The sequence below is a fragment of the Ursus americanus genome, chromosome 1 (assembly GCF_024610735.1).
Source record: "Ursus americanus isolate L20-20 chromosome 1, mUrsAme1.1.p, whole genome shotgun sequence".
Classification (NCBI taxonomy): domain Eukaryota; kingdom Metazoa; phylum Chordata; class Mammalia; order Carnivora; family Ursidae; genus Ursus; species Ursus americanus.
In genome coordinates this window covers 76220108-76247147 of record NC_142127.1, presented here as the reverse complement: position 1 = coordinate 76247147, position 27040 = coordinate 76220108, and the positions used below count along the sequence as shown (strand labels likewise).

The 27040-nt window shown below is 36.8% G+C and overlaps 1 protein-coding gene across 10 annotated transcripts in view; it reads right to left on the bottom strand.

Annotated features, from left to right (window-relative positions):
• Nucleotides 1-27040, bottom strand: part of NBEAL1 (neurobeachin like 1) — a 237965-nt gene that overhangs the window by 172885 nt on the left and 38040 nt on the right. For 4 of the 10 annotated variants that reach the window (XM_087862758.1, XM_045806528.2, XM_087862783.1 and 1 more), the window contains exons 1-2: nucleotides 18928-19114; nucleotides 17811-18092 (exon numbers count right to left, since the gene is read on the bottom strand). In XM_087862758.1, the coding sequence (XP_087718884.1) occupies nucleotides 17811-17861 (51 nt within the window). In that variant the 5' untranslated portion in view covers nucleotides 17862-18092; nucleotides 18928-19114. Of the gene's footprint in view, nucleotides 1-17810; nucleotides 18093-18927; nucleotides 19151-27040 lie in introns of those variants that run through there. The other 6 variants (XM_087862767.1, XM_087862763.1, XM_087862760.1 and 3 more) reach the window with 3 other exon arrangements.

Here is a 27040-nt window from a genome sequence, read left to right as displayed (position 1 = left end):
TAAAAAGTACTGAAATAATAAAAAGGGGGGAGCCTGCCTGGCTCAGTCGGTAGAGTATGCAACTCTTAATCTTGGGGTTGTGAGTTCAAGCCTCACGTTGGAGGTGGGCTTTATTTTCCTTAAAAATAAAATCTTAAAAAAAAAAAGAAAGAATAAAAAGGGAGTTACTGTCAAAACCAGAAATAACTGAGGAGCAGAAGCACTTAGAAGTTTTCATAGAACATCATAAGCAGATAACACTCAAGGAGGGAGGAGGGAAGAGGGGAATTCCAGACAGACAGAAAATAAGCAAGATATTTTCAAAGATGTGAAATACTTGGTCCTGTTAAATAAATAGATAAACCTGGAAAAGTCAGCATTTCCTGAGCAAGTACTTAGGACACTGTTTACTTGGATGACAACAAGTATAATGTGAAGTTAGAGAAAAAAGAAGAAAAGGAAGGATGACTGTTAATCAAGTTTGAGAAGCACTAGTTAGGAAAGGTTAAATGAGATTTTTAACAATATATTACCTTTAAGATGAAAAATGCCTTCTGAATGGCACTGGAAATGGTGGTTATAATGTGAAATTTTCAAAACATATATAATCACAAACCTTATCTTCCTGACTCAATTTCATTAGTTTTATCAAAGGAACAACTTTTTATTTGGTCGATCTTTTCCATTATGTTTATTAATTTCTGCTCTCTCTTAAAAAGCATTTTATTAGTATTCAGAAGGGGGAATGAAGCATGAGAGACTATGGACTCAGAAACAAACTCAGGGCTTCAGAGGGGAGTGGGCTGGGGGAATGGGATAGGCTGGTGATGGGTAGTAAGGAGGGCACGTATTGCATGGTGCACTGGGTGTTATACGCAACTAATGAATCATCGAACTTTACATCAAAAACCAGGGATGTACTGTATGGTGACTAACATAATAAAAAAATATTATTATAATAAAAAAATAAAATAAAAAAATTTAAAAAATTTAAAAAAAGAAATGAAAAAAAAAGCATTTTATTAAACAATTTCAAACATACTTAGAAGTAGAGAATGGTATAATGACTCAGCTTTAACAATTATCAAATCATGTATGACCAATATTCTTTCACCTGTATCCCCATCTTCAACTAGATTATTTTGAAGCAAACCCAGATATATCATTTCATCCACCAATATTTCAATACCAATTTCAATACCCCAAAAGCTATCTTTTAAAAATATGACAGTATTATCACATCTGAAAAAATTAGCAGTTCCTTAGTATCAGTGTTCAAATACCCTTCTTTAACTGTCTGGTAAGACTAGGACCCAAATAAAGCCCACAAACTGCATCTGTATTTTTAAGGTCTGTTTAAACCCATAGGTTTCTATTAGTTTTTTTTTTTAATTTTTTTTTAAAGATTTTATTTATTTATTTGACAGAGAGAGACAGCCAGCAAGAGAGGGAACACAAGCAGGGGGAGTGGGAGAGGAAGAAGCAGGCTCTTAGTGGAGGAGCCTGATGTGGGGCTCGAACCCAGAATGCTGGGATCACGCCCTGAGCCAAAGGCAGACGCTTAACCGCTGCGCTACCCAGGCGCCCCTCTATTAATTTTTTTTTGTCCTAATTTATTTGTTGAAGACACTGGGTCATTTGTAAGGTAGTATTTCTCACATCAGGATCTTGCTGATGCATGCTCTTATGTCATCTAACATGTTCCTCGATCCTCTATATATTTCTAATTGATTAGTGGATCTAGAGACCATCAAATTTAGGTTCATTTTTTTTGGCAAATAATTCTTCATAGGTGTTGCCAACATGTCCTTCAGAAGGTACATATCAAGTTATCTCTTTTGTGATGTTAAAGTTACTGATCATTTTCTAGATCCAGGATTTTATGAGTAATTTTTGCAATAAACCTTTTAATTTTCTTATGTCACCATGACCACTAGAAAGATTTGCGAAAGAAACCACAATTAACATACTCTCAATCTCACTTCCACATTCCTAATTAAGATTATATCTAGAAAGTTCATGCCAATCATCCCAGGATGTTACATAATAATGATTTATTAAAATTAAATACACTCCTTAATACATGTCAACCTTCTTATATATGTGTATTTCCTGACACAACTGAAAAACAAACAATAGATTTGGGAATTTTCACATTAAAAGAAACTTGTAATTTCCCTCACTCTACTTTCTTTGGGTTTACTCTTGTCTTCTTGAAATGGATGGCATTATTAATAATCTATTTCTGCATAACAAATTAAATAAATTTAGGAGCTTAAACAACAAATATTTTATCAGTGTTTGGGTGAGGAATTCAAAACCAGCTCAGAATTTCTCATGAGCCTTCATCATAATGAAGATGTGAAGGAGGGCTGCAGTCATAGCAAAGCTTGACTAGGCGGAAAGAACTACTTTCAATCTCACTCGTGTGGTTGCTGCCAAGGCTTCAGTTCTTCATAACATGGGCCTCTCCACTGGGCTGCACACAACATAGCAGCTGGCTTTACTGAGTCAAGGATCCAAGAAAAAAAGGAGTAACAGAGATGAAAACAAGAGCGCCTTTTCTAATTTCGGAAATGATACACCATCACTTTTGCCAAATTCTATGGTCACAAAAGAACCCTGGTACAACGTAGAAGAGGACTGTAAAAGGGTGTGAATACTAGGATGTGAGAATCTTAGAAGCTGGTGACCACAAATGTCTACCTAGTTCACTATTATTAGCCTTTTTTAAAACATATGTACTTATTTATTTATTTTTAAGGTTTTATTTATTTCACACAGAGAGAGAGAGAGAGAGAGAGCGCACAAGCAGGGGGAACAGCAGGCAGAGGGAGAAGCAGGATCCCCGCTGAGCAAGAAGCCTGATGCAAAACTTGATCTCAGGACCCTGGGATCATGACCTGAGCCAAAGGCAGACACTTAACCAACTGAACCACCCAGGTGCCCCTAAACATATGTATTTAAAGCGATAAATTTTCCTAAGCAATGTGTAGCCACTTTCCATCAAGTTCTAAAATGCAGTACTTTTATCATTCAGGTGCCCCAAAATTTTTATTTATCTATTTTTTTGAGAGAGAGGTGGAAGAGAGAAACAGAGGGAGAGCGAGAGCAGGCTCCATGGCCATTGTGGAGCCTGACTCGGGGCTCCATCTCACAATCCTGAGATCATAACCTGAACCAAAATCAAGAATCGGACACTTAACTGACTGAGCTGCACAGGTGCCCCTCAAAATTCTAATTTTTATTACTTGTTCTTTAATCAAAGGTTTATTTAAAAGGGTATTTCATAGGGTGCCTGGGTGGCACAGAGGTTAAGCGTCTGCCTTCGGCTCAGGGCGTGATCCCGGTGTTATGGAATCGAGCCCCACATCAGGCTTCTCCGCTATGAGCCTGCTTCTTCCTCTCCCACTCCCCCTGCTTGTGTCCCCTCTCTCGCTGGCTGTCTCTATCTCTGTCAAATAAATAAATAAAACCTTTAAAAAAATAAAAATAAAAATAAAAGGGTATTTCATGGCCTCCAAAAATTCCTTTTTAATCTTTTTACTATTGATTTCTTCCTGTATTGTCATTGTTAAACATACTCTATTATTTTGATAATTAGAAACTTATTGAAACTTGCTCTAACGTCTGTTCTATCATTTTTGTAAACATGTACTTGACAGGAATGTGTGCTAGGTATAGTGTTCTACATAATTCCCTAACATCAAGTTTGTCAATTCTATTGTTTGAGTCTTATGTATCTTTATTGACTTTTTTGTCTATTCATTCTATCAATCACTGACATGTTTTTTTAAAAAAACTACTAAGGCAAGTTTAATAGGAAAAAAAAAAAAACCCTTAAACAATGTCATATGTTCATTTCTCTGTGCTTGCTTTGAGTTATGAGGTACACACAAATTTAAAATTGTTGTATTTTCCTGGTGAATTGAACTGTTTTGTTTTGCTGAACAGGGCTTTATCTCACTTTAATCTTTGAAAAAATTTTATTTGGTTGGAAATTGGTAAGTCTTTTCTTTAGAGATGTCAACCTTTTCCCTTCTATCATTATTACTTGAAAAATCAGCTATTAATCTGTCATCCCTTTGAAGATAATCTTTTTTTCTCTGGTAACTTTTAAGATTTTTCTTTCTCTTTGGTTTTCTCCAAAACCACTACAGTTTCACTACAATGTATCTTGGTATGGAATCAGTTTTACTTATTCTGCTTGAAATTCAGTGGACTTTCATTAATCTTGGAACACTCTCACCTGTAATCTCTTCAAATATTACATTCGTTTCGTTCTTCCTTTCCTTTCCTTTTCAGAGTCCAATTAAACATGTATTAAGCCTTTTCACATTAGCTGTCGTATCTCTTAACCTTCCTTCCATATTTTCCATTTCTTTGACTCCTAGCTTATATTGTAAAAAGGACTTACCTCCTTTCCAATTCTCTACAGCCGTCTAAACTCATATCAACCAAATTTATTGGTTTTTAAATATAATTACTGGGTTTCACCCCTATTTCTAGATATTCTATTTCTTTGTTTAAAACTGCCAGTTCACTTTTTATATCATATTTCTCTGATTCTAAGTTGTTTTGTTTTTTAAATTTTGGTACCTTTGAAATTAAAATGCATCTTACAATTGCTCTCAGAGAGGCTGCTGTTAAGACTTATTTTGTCAATGCCTGTGCAAACCTGGCAACAGCCGTTTCATACTGATGTCCTTTCACTAGATTTATTTATACAAAATACTATAACATGTTGAGTTTAATTGCTGTTCAAAACGTTCAAAAAATTATACTATAATTAGGCAATAAAATGAAGTTATTGTGTATACAAAAAAGACATGAAAAGAGAGCAAAGGGTATGATTTGACATTAATGATACAACCATTCGTTACTGTAGAAATAATCACAATTTTATGTTTTATGGCAAGGCAACAGCTAACCGCTTTACAAAGTTGACAATGGGAGATACCCTCAAATAGAGGAAACTGAAATACATGCAAAAGACCTACCTACCATATGCCAATCAGTGCAAATAAAGACAAGAGTATCTGTCAAATCCCTTGGAAAAGATGAAAGAAATTCCAAGGCAATGAGAGTCTGGTACGGTTGATTCATACATCATGAATTAAAGTAGTAAGCTGCAATTTGAAAAAATATTTGGTATCTGAACTGAAGCTTCCAGAGGGACTGCAAGTGCTTTTACCAAGCACCAGACTAGTCTGCATGACCTGGGGCTTTGAGAACTTTCCCCACAATGAAAGGTAAATTTGATTTGCAAATTCATGAAAGAATCAAATGGTGGTAACAACCTTTCGGGCTTTCCACCTTTTGGCTCTGCTTAACACAAAGCCATTTTCCCCTGGACACCCCAAATGAAGATGAAAGATTGAGGTGGGTGTGTTTCCAGTTGATCTTTACCCCACGGGTGTACACCTTTGGGGGTTGTAAGGGAAAACCTACTAGACTTCATTAGCTCCTTGGCTTTGACTTCTTCCTTCCATCCACAAGGCCATGAAAACAAAAGCTCAAGTTCACCAGGAAAAGTAGTTTCCATTCTCCATCTACCTAAGTTCCTGTTTTCACTAAGATTTAGCCTCATAATGCCTTATCATCATCTTGCCAGCTTCTCAATGCTATTAAGATATTTCTTAAATTTTATTCAGAATTGTAAATGATTTTCAAAAGGGCTGGTCCAACAACCTAGCCTAATTTATTACCAAAAGCAAAGTCTAAACTAAGGTCACTTTTCCTTTGTACTTTTGGTCAGGATTTCTATGTGCCTGGAACATATTCTGTGGCTATTAAACTACTATTCATTCTTTAAAACCTTGACCAAATGCTATCTCTTTAATCAATCCCTGATGACTTCATTCATCTTCCCTAAGGTCTCACATCTAAGCCTACAATCTAAATGAGAAACTGACTCTAGTTGGAAAAGCATGCCCACAGATGAAGTCAGTCAATTAGAAGAGACAAAACTTTGATGAAAAGAAAACCTGTCACATCTTGAAAGGTTGGGAAGTCGTTTTAACGTAAATGAAAAAGCAATGCTCAAATAGATGTCTACATAAAAAATAGGCTTAGAATATACCAATCCCTAGAGAGAAGATTTCAAATTTTACTTTAGGTATTTCTTAAATTAAAAAAAAAAAAAAAAAACTCGTCATTCAGATAACCAAGTTCTAGGTTTGATCAACATTACTGTAGAAAATTCACAGTTAAACTTAGCAATACTTGAAAGAGCCAACATCTGGAACGTTTAAATGTTAGGTACAACATGACTTGCTGCATTAATTTTGTGTTCACCTTGGAGTTTCACACATGGTGGACAGCTAAAGAATGTCTGGCTCAGGTGTTTTTGGGAAATCAGTGAAGTGATCAAATGTACGGCTCTGGTATGGGATCCTAACAGCAGAAAAGGTTATATATATGTAGGGACTGGAAATACAAAGGAACTCTCTGTATTTTCTGTTCAATTTTGCTATGAATCTAAAACTGCTCTAAAAAATGAAGTTTATTTTTAAAAATTTTTAAAGAGGAAAATACGCAATTCAAGGGATAAAGACAGTAAATGACATCTGTATACAGCAGGTACCCAATAACTAGTTGAATTGGACTACAGTGAAATCTTTTTTTTTTTTTTTTAAGATTTTATTTATTTATTTATTTGCCAGAGAGAGCATGCTCAAACAGGGAGAGCAGCAGGCAGAGGGAGTAGCTAACTCCTGCTAAGCAAGGAGACCGATGCAGGACTCGATCCCAGGATCCTGAGATTATGACCTGAGCTAAAGGCAGATGCTTAATGGACTGAGCCACCCAGGCTTCCCTGAATTCTTTTTTTTTTTTTAAGACTTTATTTTTCAAGTTTATTTTTTTTTTAGTAATCTCTACACCCAACATGGAGCTCAAACTCAAGACCCTGAGATCAAGAGTTGCATGCTCTTCTGACTGAGCCAGCCAGGCACCCCTACCTACAGTGAATTCTTTTAAGAAAAGCCTACCACTGTGCATGTATTAACTAAATATAACATTGACACTTTTTCAATGGAGCTTAAAAACCTAAAGTTGAAGTTTCATATCAGGCTGAAGTTTTTCAAATTTAATATCTTAATGATTTGTAGTAGTAAATGTTATTAATTTATAGACTTTTCAATCACACCCATAAAGTACTTTCACTGAAAATCTCTGAAAAATGAAATTTTTACTTTCGGCATGTCTATATTTTCTGTAAATTGTATCTTAAATTTCAAAAATTTTAATCCTAACATAAAACACTAGTACTTTTCTTAGAATACAAATCTAAATTAGAAAATTTATATATTTTTATCCCTAAAATGAAGTTCTTTCACTAAAAAACTGAAATATTTAAATTTATTTAAATTTTATATTTTGACAAAAATCCTAACTCAGAATTACTCAATAAAAAAGTATAAATTCACCTCACAATACCATAAATTAAAATAGTACCCATCTTTCCTTCTATTTAAATGTTTAACGTCACGAAAAAGAATTTAACAGTTAAATATATCAAACAAAATTACATCTTTTTACAGAGGCAAACTGTGATCTCTTGGGAGAAACATATGGATCAGTTAATGCTTTGGTTCAATATGAATAGACATCTCTATGAGTTTGAATTTAAGTCACAAGACATAAATTAAAAGAAAATGTTGAAACACCCAAAGAACAAATAATCCAATCAAGAAATGGGCAGAAGACAAGAATAGACATTTCTCCAAAGAAGACATCCAAATGGCCAACACACACATGAAAAAGTGCTCAACATCACTGGGCATCAGGGAAATACAAATCAAAACCACAATGAGATAACACCTCACACCAGTCAGAAAGGCTAAAACTAACAAATAGGAAACGACAAATGTTGGCAAGGATGCGGAGAAAGGGGAACCCTCCTACACTCTTGGTGGGAATGCAAGCTGGTGCAGCCACTCTGGGAAACAGTATGGACGTTTCTCAAAAAGTTGAAAATAGAGCTACCCTACGACCCAGCAATTGCACTATTAGGTATTTACCCCAAAGATACAAAGGTAGTGATCGGAAAGGGCACCGGCACCCCAATGTTTATAGCAGCAATGTCTATAATAACCAAACTATGGAAAGAGCCCAGATGTCATCGACAGATGGAGATACACACACACACACATACACACAATGGAATATTACACAGCCATCAAAAATTGAAATCTTGCCATTTGCAATGTAGATGGAACTAGAGGGTATTACGCTAAGTGATATAAGTCAATCAGTGAAAGACAATTACCATATAATCTCACTGATATGTGGAATTTAAGCAACAAAACAGAGGATCATAGGGGAAGAGAGGAAAAAATGAAACAAGACAAAACCAGAAAGGGAGACAAACCATAAAAGACTCTTTTTTTTTTTTTTTTAAAGATTTTATTTATTTATTTGACAGAGATAGAGACAGCCAGCGAGAGAGGGAACACAAGCAGGGGGAGTGGGAGAGGAAGAAGCAGGCTCATAGCAGAAGAGCCTGATGTGGGGCTCGATCCCGTAACGCTGGGATCACGCCCTGAGCCGAAGGCAGACGCTTAACCGCTTTGCCACCCAGGCGCCCCTAAAAGACTCTTAATCTTAGGAAACAAACAGGGTTGCTGGAGGGGAGAGGGGCGCGGGATGGGGTTTTGGGGGATGGACATTGGGGAGGGTATGTGTTGTGGTGAGCACTGGGTGTTGTATAAGAGTGATGAATCACAGACCTGTATCCCTAAAACAAATAATATATTATCTTAATTAAAAAAAACAAAAAAATTTAATCCAAAAAAAAAAAAAAAAGAAAGAAAGAAAAAAGAAAATGTTGATAATGCCTTAAATATAGGTAAGAACAAGTTACTTTCAATATTTTAAAAGAGAGTATAGTCCAGGGGCGCCTGGGTAGCTCAACCAGTTAAGAGTCTGTCTCTTGATTTAGCTCAGGTCATGATCTCAGGGTTGTGAGACTGAGGCCCATGTCAGGCTTGGTGTTGGGTATGGAGCCTGCTTAAGATTTTCTCTCTTTCTCCCCTCCCTCTGCCCCTCCGCCCTCCCACTGCCGTCACTGGCCCCCACACACACTCTATTAAAAAAAAAAAGTTTTAAAAAACAGTATAGTACATATAAATATATTTAAGGGCAGAGCTCCCTGTTTTCCTTATTGAAAAACAAATGGCACATTATAAAGTGATTTCCATTCTTTTCAGTAAAAGCTGAGGAAAAGATAAGGAAATCAGTGCTGCTAACTCTTGTATGAATTTTGACATCATCAAAGGGTTGATTTATAGTTATGGCAGATTCTAGTCATTTCAGATAGTTACCCACATCTTAATGGATTTTGAATGACCAGAATAAAATTTTCAGAAAAAATAAATTCCATTTTCACAAAATAAATCAAAAGTGTTTGTCAAAACCAAAACAGAAAAAGCAAGTTAGGTAGGCCAAACACTTAAATTCATATACTACAGGGCACTGAACTTTGATCTATAAGCATTATATTTTACATATTTTAAAATGAAGGACTACTGAGAATTAAGTGCAGCACCTGATTCCAAATGTACCTACTTACAATTCGTAATGATTCTAATAAAGAGCATTTAAAATGGCAACCACTAACTACCAATGATAAAGGAAGTTATGATTTTTTTTTCATAACTTTTTCAACTTTAATATTCTTCTGGAACTTAGGAATAGTCTAATTACCCATATCTTTTTTTTTATTTTAAAGATTTTATTTATTTATTTAACAGAGATAGAGACAGCCAGCGAGAGAGGGAACACAAGCAGGGAGAGTGGGAGAGGAGAAGCAGGCTCATAGCGGAGGAGTCTGATGTGGGGCTCGATCCCATAACACCGGGATCACACCCTGAGCTGAAGGCAGACGCTTAACGACTGTGCCACCCAGGCGCCCCTAATTATCCATGTCTTAACAAGTACACACATAAAACTATTCTAAGTAGTTTTATAATATATTGTAAAAGTAGCAAGCCTGCATTAGAAATATCAACAGGATACCTAAGAAAAAAATGAATTAAGTAAAATATCTATCATTTACCATAAATCTGATCTATGAGTTAAAGGGATTATACATATACATGTCTTAGTCCCAATGTCTGAAGCTAACCTAATAGAAAACTCCAGGCTTTTTCCCCCTGAAGTGAAGGGGAAGACAAGTATGTTTTTTATTTCAAATGCTACAGAACATCACATTGGAGTTATTAGACAATATAGTTAGACAAGAGAAAATAAGCGAAGGCAGAAGAATTAGAAAGTGGACTTCCCATAGGCAGGAAACCAGATGAGTTGTTCAGTCGTAAGAAAGTATAGTCTCCAATGCCCTCCTCAGATGTACCAAAAGAATAATGAGAGAAAAAGAACTGCTAAGAATATGCAGTCAAGAGCAATAAAGAACAGTGGCCTGTGTAGCTACTCCCAAGGAACAGAACCATGGAACATTCCTTCTCTGAAAGTAGAGGGATCAGGCAACATTTGCCCAGTTTTCAGAATTGCTATGGACCAAAGCCTCCTACATGCCTCCCATTCTTTCTTTTTCAAGAGTCTTTATTGTGGCATTCCCATCTCAGTTTCATCACAATATGTTGAGTTTGTAGGGGCCAAAGATCAACAGTGTCTTCTGAGGTCACAGGTCTCGGTATGAGTAAAAACCACAACTGGACCTGATATATATTACAAGATCTTGGGTTTCAACTGATACCATGATTGGATGAGACTTCTGGAGTTCTTATAATGGACATGAAGTAGATTTTGTATATGGGAGATAGATGAATAATTGTAACCAAGAAATCAGAATGTGGTGGACTGGATTCCTGGTCCCAAATTTCATACCCTTGTAGTAAATCTGCCAAGCAATTTTACAATAGGGAAACGAAGCTGTAGAAAAGGTAAGGTAGCAGCAGTATGTCAGATACCGATCAAGGCTTGTGTTTCTAAAACATGTCCAAGAACCCTGGGAGTTACTGAAATATTTCTGGGTCCGTAAGTGTCATATAAAAGTTCATACTCACATTTCCATTAATTTTCAAATTAATTTAAGTATATTAAAGTTGATTACCTTGTAACTAGTACTCAATTTCAGTGGTCACATTTGCACTGCTACCAATGATCATCAGTGACTATTCAATTTGTAGAGCTCTATTTTTCAAATTACAGATGGATTCTTGGCAATCAGAAAATTTTCAGCTGTTCCAGAGTAGTGCCACACAAAGTGTGGTACAGAGCAACAAAGGTCCCTTGGCCAGAGAAGTACAAAAATTAAAAGTAAATATTTTCAAACTTTAAAAGCAGCAGTTTGGCAGTAATTTTAAACCTGCTACATTTAACTTAAAAATTAGTGAAGCAGGGATTTGTATTTTTAACATCTTTTTTCCCACTTGTTGTAGAATTACTTTGCTGAAGCCACCAAATAATCTCTTTTCTAAAAAATGATTTAGTTGAGAGAGAGAGAGAGAGAGAGAGAGAGAGAAAGTGGGTCAGGAGGGGGAGGCAGAGGGAGAGAACGAGAAGCAGACTCCCTGCTGAGCACAGAGTCCTAGGTGAGGTTCGGTCTTAACCCTGAGATCACTACCGCCACCCAGGCATCCCACCAATAATCTCTTAACTCTCAATTCCAATATATGCTCCATAATGCTCTTCTTTATTGCCATACTGAATTTGACAATACTGACTACTCCCTTCCTTATGAAAGCCCTCTACTTGAGACAACTACTCACTCCTGGATGTCCTCCCATTCAAACTCCTTACAAACTTTTCTATCCTCCTCTTAAATGATAATGTTCCCGAGGCCTCCCTATAACCTTCTCTTCTTACTTTCATATAACTCTTCAGTAATTGCCAATAAAACCTGAATCTGCCAATAAAAAAAAACAACTGAGAATTATTTTAGACTGTTATTTTCCACTCATGCTCCTATCTAGACATTTAAGTACTACTTTCTACCAGGGAAGTTTAAATTTTGATATTCAAAAGAAAAGAATAAGAGATATTCTTCCATCTTAACAACTTTTTAGAGTGGTGCATAAGCTCCTCAAGCCAAACCACAAAGGTAATATTCCTTTCCTAAAGGCTACTTCCATGTCTATTGATATAAAATATTCATTTCTTGCTTTCACATCTAACTTCCTAAAATAAACAGGTAACCACTACTACTGAGCTGCTAGCAATTTTTTTGTTTTGCTTCAAGTCAAACATTACTTTCCTTATCCACAAAGTCATTATTAAGCCACAGAAAATTAAGAACCATTTTACACTTTGCACATACCAGAGACTTATTAAATGTAGGTTAAATTATAAGGGCTGATGTATATTGAGGCATCTTACTAAAAGCTTCACTTCGGATTATAATTAAATTATAATTTTCTCATTGGAAGAGTCTATGTTCATTCCATTTTTTTCCAAATCTATATATAAAAAAAGGTTCTTGACTTTTTATCTGAATAAAACAACTCTAAATTCTATTTTCTTTATGAAGCAAAACTTTTATTCTGAAAAGGAAGTTTACTCTGAGCTCATTGCAAAACTATCTATTTCAGTCATATTCCAGATTTAGCAGGACAAAGGGCAACAGCAGGAAATGGAGCATCACCAAGGTCCAAAACAAACTTGGTTTAGGGTAAAAAAAACACAAACAAAAAAAAACCCACCTCATATTATTAGGATAATTAAGCACTATGCTTGAAAGAAAAATAAACAGATTATAAATTAAGACACTGATGAGCACCGCTTCATCACTAGATAAAAAGATGAGAATATTGTTGTTATATTAAATAAAGGCAAAAATGGAAAAAATGATACACACTATCAAGCTCATACATGTACTTTAAAACTACTAATAAAGATAACATTTTATATTTCTTACCCTTACAGTGCATTTAAATATAATCAATTCATCTTTTCTCAACAACTTTGAAATGCAAAAACAGTTATTTTGTGTTCCATTTCACAGATGAGAAAACTGTTAACATGAAGCAATTATGTAACCTCTTTTCAGGTACTTCCTTAAGCTCAGACGCAAAACTGGGCCTAAATCTTGGCTCTAATTCTGTAGCTCCACAAAACTTTTTAGTGTTAAATGAGTATAAAACAAAAAAAAAAAAGAAAAAAAAGCAAATGACAAAAATGAACCAAAAATTTCAACCCACATTGTCACATTTCAAATGTCATGATGCTTTTGAGTCACCTTGTATCTTTTTAGTGAGTTCATGCATTTGATACTTTCCACTACACAGAACAAAAATAACTTAATCTTATCTAAGAATTTGAGAGGCTCAGTTTCTCTTCTGCATATTCTGGTGATCAACTATAGCACTTCCAAAAGGCTAAATGTGGAACAGAAATATATCCTAAAGCCTATCCAAGGGGAGCTGAGAGAGGGACTTTATGATACATATATGTCTTGCTACTTGCAATATATGAATTCCAAAAAGTTCTATGATAATGTAGAGACGAAAACTGTTCTCAGCACTGTCTCTCTTACCATAAGCACATTATGAAAAAAAAAATGTCAAAGGATACAGGGAACAACATGGTGCCTACTACAGATAATATGAACTAAAATCTTCAGATATTAGAAAGTAAATCAATTTGCCTTTAATACTTAAGAAAAATATGCTCAGACAAGAAGTAGTTAACTACTAAACTAAAATCCATGAGACATGGTTAAACCTGTTCACATTAATGTTTAACTTATAAGGGCTATATGAAATGCACGGTTAATAAAATCCTTGACCCTGGGTGGGTATGACCATTTGGAGGTAAGAAAAGGTCAGACTACATAATCTAGTGAAATTATCTGTGGAAAGCAGGAATGCTGGATGTTCAGAAATCATCCTACCTATATTATGTAATAATAACTACATGACGTTAACAAATAACCTGCTAAGAAGACGCATGTTCCTAACAATGCAATTAAATCCTATTCCTAGAAGGAGAAAGTGAAAAATTAGACCTGAAAAGTTTGGTTAGAAAAATAAACTGCCAAGTTTTTTATCCAAATTTTCAAATATCAAATTTAATATGTGGGAAGCCATCTGCTAAAAACGGAAACCAGTAATGTATTTTAATTGTACTTGAGTTTATTCACTAGCATTTAGGCTTACAATCAAAGCCGGAACAATAAAACATATTTATATATTCTCTTTTGTTTTGCCTACCTAAACAGTATGACCCAAGGATTATTTCTGATATTACCCTACTTAAACACCTACTAAATTTTGTAATTCTCAATGGTAACTTTTAAAACATCACATTACATAGAAACCCTAGAATAACACCTTAATATTGATCTATGGCTAATACACTGTGGAATACCTATGCTGGTTAAGCATTGTGGCAAATACAGAGGATGTCCTAATCTTACCACGCTGAAGCAGACTTTCAAAAATCTTGGAAGTCATCTTCTTTAATCAAGTATGTATACAACGTTTGGTATGTATAGCACACCAACTAGGTCAGCAAAATGGTAGACAATATTTAAATTTTAATCATTAAAGATGAACTTGAGGGGCACCTGGGTCAGTTAAGCGTCTGACATCACCTCAGGTCAGGATCCTGGGATCCAGCCCCACACCTCGCGCCCTGCTCAGCTGGGAGCCTGCTTCTCCCTCTCCCTCTGCCTGCCACTCCCCCTGCTTGTGCTCTCTCCCTCTCTCTCTCTCTGTCAAATAAATAAATAAAATCTTTAAAAAAAAAAAAAAAAAAAGACGAACCTGGTACTTAAGAAAAGTAACTGGTCACCTTAGGAGGATGCTAGCAAATCATTATTCTGAAAACAAAGAGAAAGAATCAAATATTTTTCTGCCTGCCTACCCTTTAAGGAACTGTCAAACAGCTGATGAGGGGACACTTGCCTATGTATGTTTCATTAATAAAGAAATGATAGAATTGGAATATCACGGTTTTGCAAACTCCTAATGAAATACTTAATACATGTAGGTAAAACTCACTGATAATGGAGACACATAAATTATTCTAGGCTTCTGCCACCAAATAGAACATGAATCAGCCAAGTCTCTAGATCTGCCAGTTTGCAGACACCAGGACAGAAAACAATTAATTAAAATCAAGGAATTAAACCAGCAAAACCCTGACTGAGGAAAACTCTAATGTCAAAACCTGGTTTCTTCAACAAATAAATAGAAGGAATAAAAAGTATGGTGAGGGAGAACCTATAAGTTAAAAGATTTAACAGACATTTTCAAAAAAATATGATGTGTATACTTTGTTTAAATATTGAATCAAACAGCAAGAAAATAAGAGCATTTATAATACTACCAGAAAAGTTTGAATACTGACAGATATTTGATGATTCAAAGAATTATCGTATTGTGATTATGCTTTTAAGAAGAGTTCTTGTTTTATAGATATACTTTTAAATACTTATAGATAAGATTATGTTGTCTAGCATTTGCTTTAAAACAATGCAGGGGTAATGGAGGGTTATAGATGAAACACTACTGAACATGAATTGGACTGAAGCAGGAGGACAGATACAAAAGGGTTCGCTGTATTATCTTCTCTATTTATGACCACTTGAAATTTTCCATAAGGAAAAGCTTAAAAAAGAAGATGAACTAAAAAGGTCTATATGACAATCATAAGCATAAGGACAAAATAAATGCACGTCTCTCAGAGGTCAAAACAAATGAAAATCTTAATGGTGAGTTAGACAAGCTTTCTCTCTATACACACACATACATGTGAACACACACACTCTTACATGAAATATGAGAAAATGTGAGACCCAAAGAGGTTAAGTCTTGCTCAAGGTCACAAAATAAAACAGGAGCAGAGCCAAAACTAGACTTTACAATTACAACCCCACAAAGAAGTCTAAGTTGGAGCTAAGTTAAAAGATCCGTGCAATCCTGAAGTAGTCTGATGGCCCACCAAAGGTGTAAAAAAAGGTCTTAAAAGTTAGGTGAAAAAAAGAGTATAGAGAACTGGATATTCGGTAATCATACTCACCAGGGAGCAGAAGTGTTAAATCTATGATATATATTTGGAAACTACTTGAATTCAAGGTGTTTGTAGAAAAGAAAGTTGTCCGGCTTACAAGCTTACACACGAACTGATGAACATAAAATCATTATTTTAATAACAATTTTTGAAAAGTTAAAAACTTTAAATCTTATTAAGTGCACAACTGATTTAAATCTTAAACATAAAAATGGGATTTATAAAAAAAAGGGGGGGGGGAATTATCTCCTGTCCAAAAATAGGCTTTAAAATTTGACCATGAAGGGTCGTCATTATTTACTTAGACATCTTCATAATAAGGTAAGGATTCATATTTATATTAAAAGTCATCAAGAGTACAACTCTGGGTATGCCAACAAACTATACTTTTTTTTTTTTTTTTTTAAGATTTTATTTTTAAGTAATCTCTACACCCAATGCGGGGCTCAAACTCACAACCCGGAGATTACAAGTCGCATGCTCTACCAACTGAGCCAGCCAGGTGCCCCTATACTATCTTTTCAATAAGCACAATGACAAATAAAACAAGAACTCCACCTACAAGCAACATAACTAATTAATAAGACAATGTAACCCAATTTATCTTTTGTCATCCTGAAAATGTAAAACCTAGTAAGTTTAATGTATTTTTAAATAAATCATTTTTAAACTAAAGTGTATTTTAATTTTTGGCTGACATGTGTTAGTGACTATTTTCAAAAGTGGTGAATTAGATTCCTTTTTTATTAGAAGAGCGGTCTATTTTTAAAAAGACACTTCTGGCATTAAATTACACACGACTAAAAAAGCTATTTTAAAAATCCATATCAAACATTTCAAAGTAAATGTCCTTCAGTAATTGTAAGACCTACCAAACCAGGAAGTCAAAGAAAATTCCAGTGTGACCTCTAAAATTTAGTTTCAGAGATAACTGAGATCGTTTGTTAAAGAATAACTTGTTCTTTAAAAAGCTGAATGAAAAAGGAGCCCAAAGGGATAATGCAGAAACAGAAGCTGAGACTTGAGAACTTCACCACAGACTTAAAAGTAACTCAAGTAGTAAATTAGAGATCTCTGACCCTCTCCAATACTTTAGGTAACGTAGCTCCTCTCTTGAAAAACATGTTAAGTAGTATCCTTCTCCTCCAATAACATAAAATCAAAGCTAACATGTAAAAAGTCACATAAAGACAAACACAAAAAATTATTTTTGAATACGAAAGTAAAAATATGAAGAAGTCATAATGGATAAAAGCATGGACTTGACTCAGGTGGCTCTGCTTCTCAATAGCCCTGTTAGCCTCTGCATCAATCTTCTCATCAGCAAAAGGGGATAATTACAATATCCATCTCACAGGATTGTTTGTGAGGGTCAAATGAGACAATACTCATAAGGTGCTATGATCACAGTAAGCTTACAGTAACCACCTCAAATCAATAACATCTTTAACTAAGCAATAACCTTTTTAAAGCTAATTAAAAGGCTAATTATAGGAAAAATACTGAATGCTCTTCTCATAAAAATATCTCTATCTCATCCTCAATTTGTGGGAGAAAAAGAAAAGCACATAAACAAATATTTTATTTTTCTCCTAAAGTCATAATACTACTTATATAATTTGGGGATCACTTAAGAAAAGGATCAAAACCATACCTACAGGTTTTAAAAATGTGTCAATATTGTGTATGTGTTCAAACCTGGGAAAGTGGAAAATAGAAAATTCCATGTTTTTACATTTTGGGTCATTACTATGAATAAAAATATGCTACTATCCATTAAATAAAATAAGGCCAGTCACAAAACTTTATAACAAAGTATTTTAAAACTTAAAAATAAAAAGGAAAGCAATTACCTTTGTACAATAAAGCATCCAAAGTTCAAAGAGCCTCTCTCTGGATGCCATTCTGGCTTTCACTCTGGCACTTTAATTTTTCCTCAAAAAAAAAAATTATGTTTCAAAACCACAGCATGTTCATTTTATTTTCCAAGTTTTTCAGCCGTTACAGTAAAGCTCAAAGCAGTAGGGAAAACAAAAAGAAGTGAAACAAATGGACTGTCTTCTGGTCAATAAAATTCAGTTCAAGCAGTTACTCCAACTTATCTTCATCAGTGGTAGTTGGGCGATTAAATAAATCTGTTAAAGAGAAAAATACGCAAAGGTTCGCTAGAAACAGAGATCATATTAAAAATTTTAGATTTGTCAGAACTATAGATTCATCTACTTCACTTCCCGCAAACAACCAGCTAAGCTTTTACAGTGATTGAGTTCATAAAAACTAGTGCTTTGGAAAACATGACAGCTAACACAATATTTCACATCAATATAAAGTTAGAATTCTCTAGGACAGACCCTGAAAGATGAGTATCCGTAACCAAAAATGCGTCCCGTTGCCACTCATTTTCTATAAACATTAAGAAAGCCACACTCACTAGTGCTATATTTCAAAGACAAAGAATCCCTTAGAATTTTCTAGTCTGCTTCTTAAAACTTGTTGGGAATGTTTGTCGTTGAGTTGCAGAGAAGGGCGTGGGGAGGAGGGTGAAGAATTCCTGGTTTGTTTATTTCAACAATACTCAGAGTGAAAGCTGACCAGCCCACCTGGCCTCTCTACCTCTCCATCCGGGAAGAAGAAAGGAGCACGCACGTACCAGCACGGAAAACACCCCGAGAAAGGCTCCAAGTGTTTTCAGGGATCTTTAAATTTCCTTCTCGCAACCCAGACAAACCAAAACAGAGGCAAACCTAAGGTGTGCCAAGCTGCCAAAAGAAGCTTTGGAAATGGGGCAACGCGAGCTCGGCATCCTCCAACCCGCTATCCACGCCCGGCCGACAGCAGTAGGACACACCCGGGTCAACCTCGCCCCCTCACAGCCTCCCTAGACTTTACAGAGCGTTCCCCCACCACGTACCCCGGGCCCTCCCACGTCTGCCACGCGGCCCCTTCTTCCCTACGACCCGCTCCCCTCACCGCGCTCACGTTGGGGGCTGTGCCAAGGCCACTAGGCCGACGTCTAACTTCCTTCCCTCGCCCCCTTCCCCAGCCGAAGTCCCGTGTCACCTCGCAGCAGGACAGACGGGCGGGAGAGGGAGGCGGGGCGGCGACGGCGCGAGGCGGGGAGCAAGGGCCTGGAGGAGCCAAGGGCGGGGCTGTCCTCTCTGCTAATCACTCCGGCCTCTAAGGTTTTACCCGGCCCCGGGGCAGGAACTGTTCATTGGTCGCACAGGCTGGAAGGGGGCGGGACGACTTGAAGACCCTCCCCAGCATTCCTGCGCAGTCGCAGTCGACAGTGCTCCCGAAGATTCGGGGACTGGCGCCAGCGGGGGCGTTCCAGTCACTCTTACCCGGACTGGACGTGTAGGATGACCGACGTGCTGACGTTATTACCCCACCACTACTGGGGACGGCAGCATTTAGCTGAGGCCGTCATTTCCGGGATTCATCTGAGGGCGGAGAATGCTGGAGTGCTAACTAAAGGGGATTTTGTCTTGATTTTTTGTAAAAGGGGATTGGTTTTGGGCGCGTATACTAATGTGAAAACAAAACAAAAGCAAAAGTCCTTTTCCCCTAATCGCGTTTGTGCCTTCTACTTTCGCAGTTGCGAAATGTCCAATCCAAAGGGATTATTTTGACAATACTAAAGGCTTCAAAGGGTTTTTGCTTCTTCAGAACAAAAAGCAAAGACTGCATTGACTAGATACAGACAACTTTCAGGAGATATTTGTCTAAAGGGGTTGGGAAGACACATAGATTAATCACTTCTGGTACACCTAAACATTTTTAAAACTTTGTATTATGAAAAATGTCAACCATATACAAAAGTAAGCTAGTGTAATGAAACTCCACATACCATCACCCGTCTTCAAAGATTACGAACTAATGTCCTATCTCAACTATACCAAAACTTGGCAAATTGTAAACAGCCGTGTTGCTTGGTACGCATTTAAAAATTAATATAAGAATAATATTTAGTGATACTTGAAAATTAGGTGAAATCCAAGTTTTAGAGTCATAAAGTTTGTTGGATCACAGCCATGCCCATTCGTTTACTCTTTTTATACATCGCCGCCATGACCACTCTGATGTGAGTTACCACTAAACCTTTTCTAGGTTATTATGATAGCCTCTGCCTATGTACTCTCCCCACCCAAGGATTTCCCAGCACAGTAAGCAAAGTGTTCTTTTAACATAGAAATAAGATGTCTCTCCTCTGCTAAAAACTCTCCAGTAGTTTCCCATCCCGCTTAAAACAGTGAGCAAGGACCTGTGTTTTCCTCCCACACTTAGCTGTAACTTCTCCCAACTATTCGGGCCTTTCCTTATTATCAGTCCAGATGAATGGCTTCCTTGCTGCTCCTAAAATTCACAAAGCATACTCCATTTTCAGTGATTATTACATAAGCTGTCCCTCTACCTGGAATGCTCCTTCCCCAAATGTCCACACACAGTCTTCAAGTCTCTGCTGAAGAATCACCTTTTCCGTGGTAAAATCTGAATGTGCGTCCTCCCAAAATTTGTATGTTGACATCCAAACACGGAAGGTGATGGTAATAGGAGGTAGGGCCTTTGAAAATAGATCCTGAGGGAGGACCCCTTATGAATGGGATTAGTATTCTTATGAAATCGATTTCAGAAAGCTCGGTATCCCTTTGCACTATGTGAGAATACAAGAAGTCTGGGACCCCGTGGAAGATGGCATTCACATAACCACCCTATCTTGGACTTCCAGCCTACAGAACTTAAAAAACATTTTTTTTGGTTTGTTTGTAATCTATCCGGTCTGTGGTATTATTATAGCAGCCCAAATATTTAAGACATCAGTAAAGCATTCCTCATATTTTTTTTTAGAAAATAGCATCCCTTCTTCTCCCTTACTCTGTTTTTCACTGTAGCACTTCAGAACCGACATAAAATTTCTTTGTCTATTGTGAATTCCCCCTAGTAAAATGTGAGCACTCTTAAAACGGGGACTTTATTCACTGGTATATACGTTCAGGTCCTTGCATAGTGTCTTATACACAATAGGAGCCCAATAAATATTTGCAGACTATAAAATGAAATTATCTATTTCACTATATGTCTGTGTATTATTCCAAATCCCTTCTTGAGTCTGTCAATTTCTGCTGCATTTAGATGACATGTAGGTGTCAGCAAGATGCCAACAAGTGTTCCACTGCTGAGACTTCTGACAGCTCCCTGGAGTGGGTTATAAGCTTTGGTTTTATGAGTGGGTCCTTAATAAATACTTAGGTGTCTCCACCAATGAAGCTATAACCGCTTCATCTTCAGATATACCTCAAGGCAAACACATTTGCCACCTGGATAACACATTCTCTTACTAAGACTGTTAGTTGCCTTCTGAAACAACATAGCCTTGTTATGTTAAAATCATGTTTCTGGCCTGATTTTCATGACAAAAGGTGTTAACCTTAAAAAGAAAGCCAGCAAAAATGACTTTATCTGGGAATAACAGAATTGCAATTCAGAACATGCACTCTAAGGCAAAACCACAGGCAAATCCAACAAACAAAGGAGAGGTACATTATTTTATGGAGCAGAAGGAGGAAGTTGGAAGGGATTGTTCTGAATGAAAGCCCATTGGAAAAAGGCATGAGTTCTGCATGACGATGGTTTCTCACTGGCTGAGTTGTAGGGGTAGTAGATTACTTGTAGAAGATGCATTGTACCTCTTTCCCTATTGGGGACTGTAATTGATGATTCTTCCCTGTTTAAGATTCTTCTGTTGGGGTCTGTAATTGACAACTTTTCCGGTAATTGATGTTGAGTGGTACTAAAGGCTCCCACTTCTAACCTCCCTTTCTATCCTTCCTACTCTACTGTAGTGAGGATTCTCTTTATTTTCAAAAGGCTTACTCGTGAATTGAAATGGCCCTGCCTAAATCCACTGGATGCTTCTGTGTTCAAATAGTTCTCATCTGATGACAGAGTTTGGAGTTTCAATTCACTTCACCTATATAACCTTAGATTGTTACTAAATTAATTAACAACGCAAATTACATCTACCAAGACTATTGGATAACTTATGTAAATCAGACAGAGCATTATCACCCGAGAAAGAATTACATAAAGAGGTAAATTATAGGGGCACCTGGGTGACTCAGTGGTTAAGAGTCTGCCTTCGGTGTAGGTCATTATCTCAGGGTCCTGGGATGGAGCCCTGCATTGGGCTCCTTGCTCAGCAGGGAGCCTGCTTCTCCCTCTCCCTCTGCTGCTCCCCCCTTTTTTTTTTTTTAAGATTTTTTAAAAATTTATTTATTTGACAGAGATAGAGACAGCCTGCGAGAGAGGGAACACAAGCAGGGGGAGTGGGAGAGGAAGAAGCAGGCTCATAGCTGAGGAGCCTGATGTGGGGCTCCATCCCATAACGCCGGGATCACGCCCAGAGCCAAAGGCAGACGCTTAACAACTGCGCCACCCAGGTGCCCCTGATCCTCCTTCTTGTGTTCTCTCTCTCTTTCTGTCAAATGAATAAATAAAATATTTTTTAAAAAGAAAAGAAGCCTCTTCCTTTAAAAAAAAAAAAAAGAGGTAAATTATAATCTTGAGATTGCATTTTCACCATGATTCAGAGCCAGTGAAATTAAGAAGATTATCTTGATAGGTAGTGATATCTTGTAAAAAAAACCTGCAATCATTCCCATTATGGACAACTTGCCAATTGAAGCAGATTCTCAACTGTGCTAGATAGAACAGAGTTTCACTTAGACAGAGTTGGAGACATATAAACAAGTTTATGCTCTCAACTTCCCCTTTCATAAATTCTGCCTTGCCCACTTCCCTTCAATCCATACCTTTTCAGTTAGCGTGGCTACAGGCTTGTTGATTTTGTTTTTGGTTTTATTGATTCTCAGTATTGTTTTCCTGTTTTCAAATTCATTGATTTCTGCTCTAATTTTTTTCCTGCTATTCTTTCTCTAGTTTCCTAAGATGAAAGTTTAGATGAATGATTTAAAATTTTTCTTCTATTCTAATGCATTCAATGCTATGAATTTCCCTGTAGCACAGACTTTGCTGCACCTCACAAGTTTTTGTAGTTTTTTAAAGATATTACTTATTTATTTGACACACAGAGAGACAGCACGAGCAGGGAGGAGGGGGAAAGGAGAAGCAAGCTCCCTGCTGAGCAGGGAGCCCAATGTGGGCCAGGGATCATGACCTGAGCCAAAGGCAGATGTCAGACGTTTAACGGATTGAGCCACCCATGCACCCCCACACCTCACAAGTTTTAATAAGTTGTATTTACATTTTCATTTAGTTTAAAATATGTTTTAATTTTTCATGGAATTTCTTCTTTGACCATATATTATTTAGAAGTGTGTTGTTTAGGGGCATCTAGGTGGCTCAGTTAAGTGTCTGCCTTTGGCTCAGGTCATGATCTCAAGGTCCTGGGACCCAGCCCCAGGTCTGGCTCCCTGCTCAGCAGGGAGTCCACTTCTTTCTCTCCCCTGCCCCTCCCCCTGCTTTTGTATCTTGCAACTTTACTGAATTCATTTATCAGTTCTAGTAGTTCTTTTGGTGGAGTCTTTTGGGTTTTCTATATATAGTATCATTTCATCTGCAATAGTGAATGTTTTACTTCTCCATTAATGATTTGGATGCCTTTTATTTCTTTCTGTTGTCTGATGGCTGTGGCTAGGATTTCCAGTACTATGTTCAATAAAAGTGGTGAGAATGGACATTCTTGTCTTGTTCCTGACCTTAGGGGAAAAGCCCCCAGTTTTGCCCCTAATTTCTGTTCTTTTAAATTTGTGAAGGTGTGTTTTATGGCTCAGAATGGGGTCTGTCTTGGTGACTTTTCCATGTAAACTTAAGAAGAATATGCATTCTGCTGTTGCTGTGTGAAGCAGTTGATAGACATCAACTATATACAATATGATTAATGGTGATATTGAGTTCAACTGTGTCCTTATGCCTGCCTGCTGGATTGGTCCATTTTTTTATATAGTTGGAGCAGATTCACCTATTTATCCTTGCAGTTCTACCAGTTTTTCCTCACGTAATTTGATGTTTTCTTGTCAAGAACACACACATTAAGAATTTATTTATTTTTTAATTAATTAGTTAATTTATTTATTTAAAGTAGGCTCCATGCCCAATGCGGGGCTTTACCTCACAAACCCGTGATCAAGAGTTGCGTGCTCTACTGACAGAGCCAGCCAGGCACCCCAAGAATTTGTATATCCTCTTGGGTAATTGGCCCCTTTATCATTATGTAATGCCCCTCTTTATCTCTGATAAATTTCCTTGCCCTGAAGTCTGCTCTGTCTGAGGTTAATATAGCTATTCCTGCCTTCTTTTGATTAGTGTTAGGATGGTTTATCTTTCTCTGCCCATCTATTTTTCATCAATATGTGTCTTATATTTAAAGTTGGTTTCTTGTAGACAACCTATAATCGAGTCTTATTTTTTGATCCACTTTGACAATCTCTGTCTTTTAAATAGTGTATTTAAATCATGGGTCTTCAAAGTGATTATTGATATAGTTGTACTAATATGTACCATATTTATTACTGGTTTCTATTCATTGCCCTTATTCTATGTTCCTATTTTTTTCTTCCACACATTTTATATAATATCACTTCCTCTTCTCTCTTTGCTTTTTTTTCGTGGTTGCCTAGAATTTGCAATATACTTTTACAACTCATCCAAATCCACTTTTAAGTAACCCTATACTGCTTCACAGATATTGTGAGAGCCTTATAATAACAAAATATTTCCTAATTCCTCCCTCCATCCTTGTATCATTGCCGCCATTCATTTCACCTATACATAAGCATGTATATGCCTATATTCATAAACATACATAATTGAATAGTGTTGCTATTATTATCTTAAATAATTGTTAGAGCATTTAAAAATAAGAAAAATGGGAAAAGGTTTTATTTTACCTTCACTTATTCTTTCTCTAATGCTCTTCTTTTCTTTGTGTGGATTTGAGTTCATGACCTATATCTTTTTTCTTCTCTCTGAAGTACAATTTTTTTTTTTTTTTGAGAGAGAGAGAGAGCGTGCATGCACAAGCTGGGAGGAGGGGCAGAGGGAGAGAGAGAGGGAACCTTAAGCATGCTCCATACCCAGCATGGAACGTGACATGGGGCTCAGTCTAACAACCCTGAGATCATGACCTAAGCCAAAATCAAGAGTCAGACACTTAACCGACTGAGGCACCCAGGTGCCCCTCTGAAGAACTTCTAACATTTCTTGCAAGGCTAGAATTTCCCTTAATTTTTTGTTATTTATTTATGTATTTATTTTGTCTAAGAAAGTCTTTATTTCCATCCCCTTCACTTCTGAAAGATAATTTCACAAGGTACAGAATTCTAGGTTGGTGTTTTTTCTCTCAGTACTTTAAATATTTCACTCCACTCTCTTTTTCTGAAAAGCAGTCAGACATAATTTTTATCTTTGCTCCTCTATAAATAGATACATTTCCCCATCTGGCTCCTTTCAAGATTTTTCTCTATCTTCAGGATGCCTGGATGGCTCAGTCAGTTAAGCATTTGGCTTCAGCTCAGGTCATGATCCCAGGGTCCTGGAATCAAGTTCTGCATCAGGCTCCTTGCTGAACAGGGAGCCTGCTTCTCCCTCTGCCTGCTGCTCCCTCTGCTTGTGTTCCCTCTCTCTCTCTGACAAATAAATAAAATCTTTAAAAAAAATGATTTTTCTCTATCTTTGATACCTTTGATATTCTAATATTTAAATATGATATGCCTAGGTGTAGCTTTTTTTGGCATTTATCCTGCTTGGTGTTCTCTCAGATTCCTGGATCTGTGATTTGGTGCCTGTCCTTACTTTGGGGAAATTCTCAGTCTTTATTGCTTCAAATATTTCTTCCGTTCTTTTTTTTCCCTCTGGTATGCCCATTACACATGTTACACTTTTTGTAGTTGTCCCACAGTTCTTGGCTATTCTGTTCTGATTTTTTCAGTCTTTTTTCTGTTTGTGTTTCTATTTTGGAAGTTTCTATTAACTTATCCTCAAACCCAAAGAGTGTTTTCTCAGCCATGTCCAGTCTACTGATAAAAGTCATTCTTCATTTTTTATAGTGCTTTTAATCTGTACCATTTCTTTTTGAATCTCAGAATTTCCATCCCTCTGTTTACACTATCCCTCTCTTCTTGCATGCTGTTTACTTTATTACAGCCATTAGCATATTAATCATAATTGTCTTAAATTCCCTGTATGATAATTCTCAACATCCCGGCCATATATGAGTCTGGTTTTGATGCTTGCTCTGTCTCTTGAAGCTGTGTTTGTTTTTGGGGTTTTTTTTTTGCCTTTTAGTATGCCTTGTAAGTTTTTGATAATCAGACATGATGTGCAAGGTAAAAGGAACTGCAATATATAGGCCTTCAGTAGTGAGGTGGTGAAATGTTAGGATAAGGGAAGCTTTCTATAGTCCTATGATTAGGTCTCAGTCTTTTAGTGAGCCTGTGCCTGTGAATTGTGAGCTTCAGGAGTGTTTCTCAGCTTTCCCCTCCACTTAAAATGGGAAAGGATGGCTAGAGTGGGCTGGAGTTGGGTATTTTCCTGACCCCCTGATCAGTCATGCTCTGGTAAAACAGCTTTCTCTTGATGCCAGGCCTTGTTAAAAAAACAAAAACAAAAAAACGGAATACTCTGGTTATTTGAAAATGGTTCCTTTTCCTCTTCCCCTACCAGAAGCATGAGGGGATTTTTCTCCAATATTTACTGTGAGAACTTGGTCAAGCTCCTAGAAATAAAACTCATGAAATTGTGCCCCTTGCCCATGCCTGGGACTCTCTAGAGTTTTTAATGCTCAGACTTGTCCACTTTGAGCCTCCAGCAATATATATAATTCATCAATTATAGTTCAGGTTTTCCCATCACAGTATGTGTCCCTATCAAAGATTCTGCTCAGGATTTCTGCTCTGGTAAGTTGTAATTCTCTGTATTCACCTGTCTCTTCAATTTTGGGAGTACTGTTTTGCCCTATGACTTCACATCTCTAATGAAGCTAAATAAAATTGAGTTTTCAGTTTGTTTAGCATTTTACTTGGTGTTATGATGGAGTGATGACTTTGAAAATCTTTACATGCTG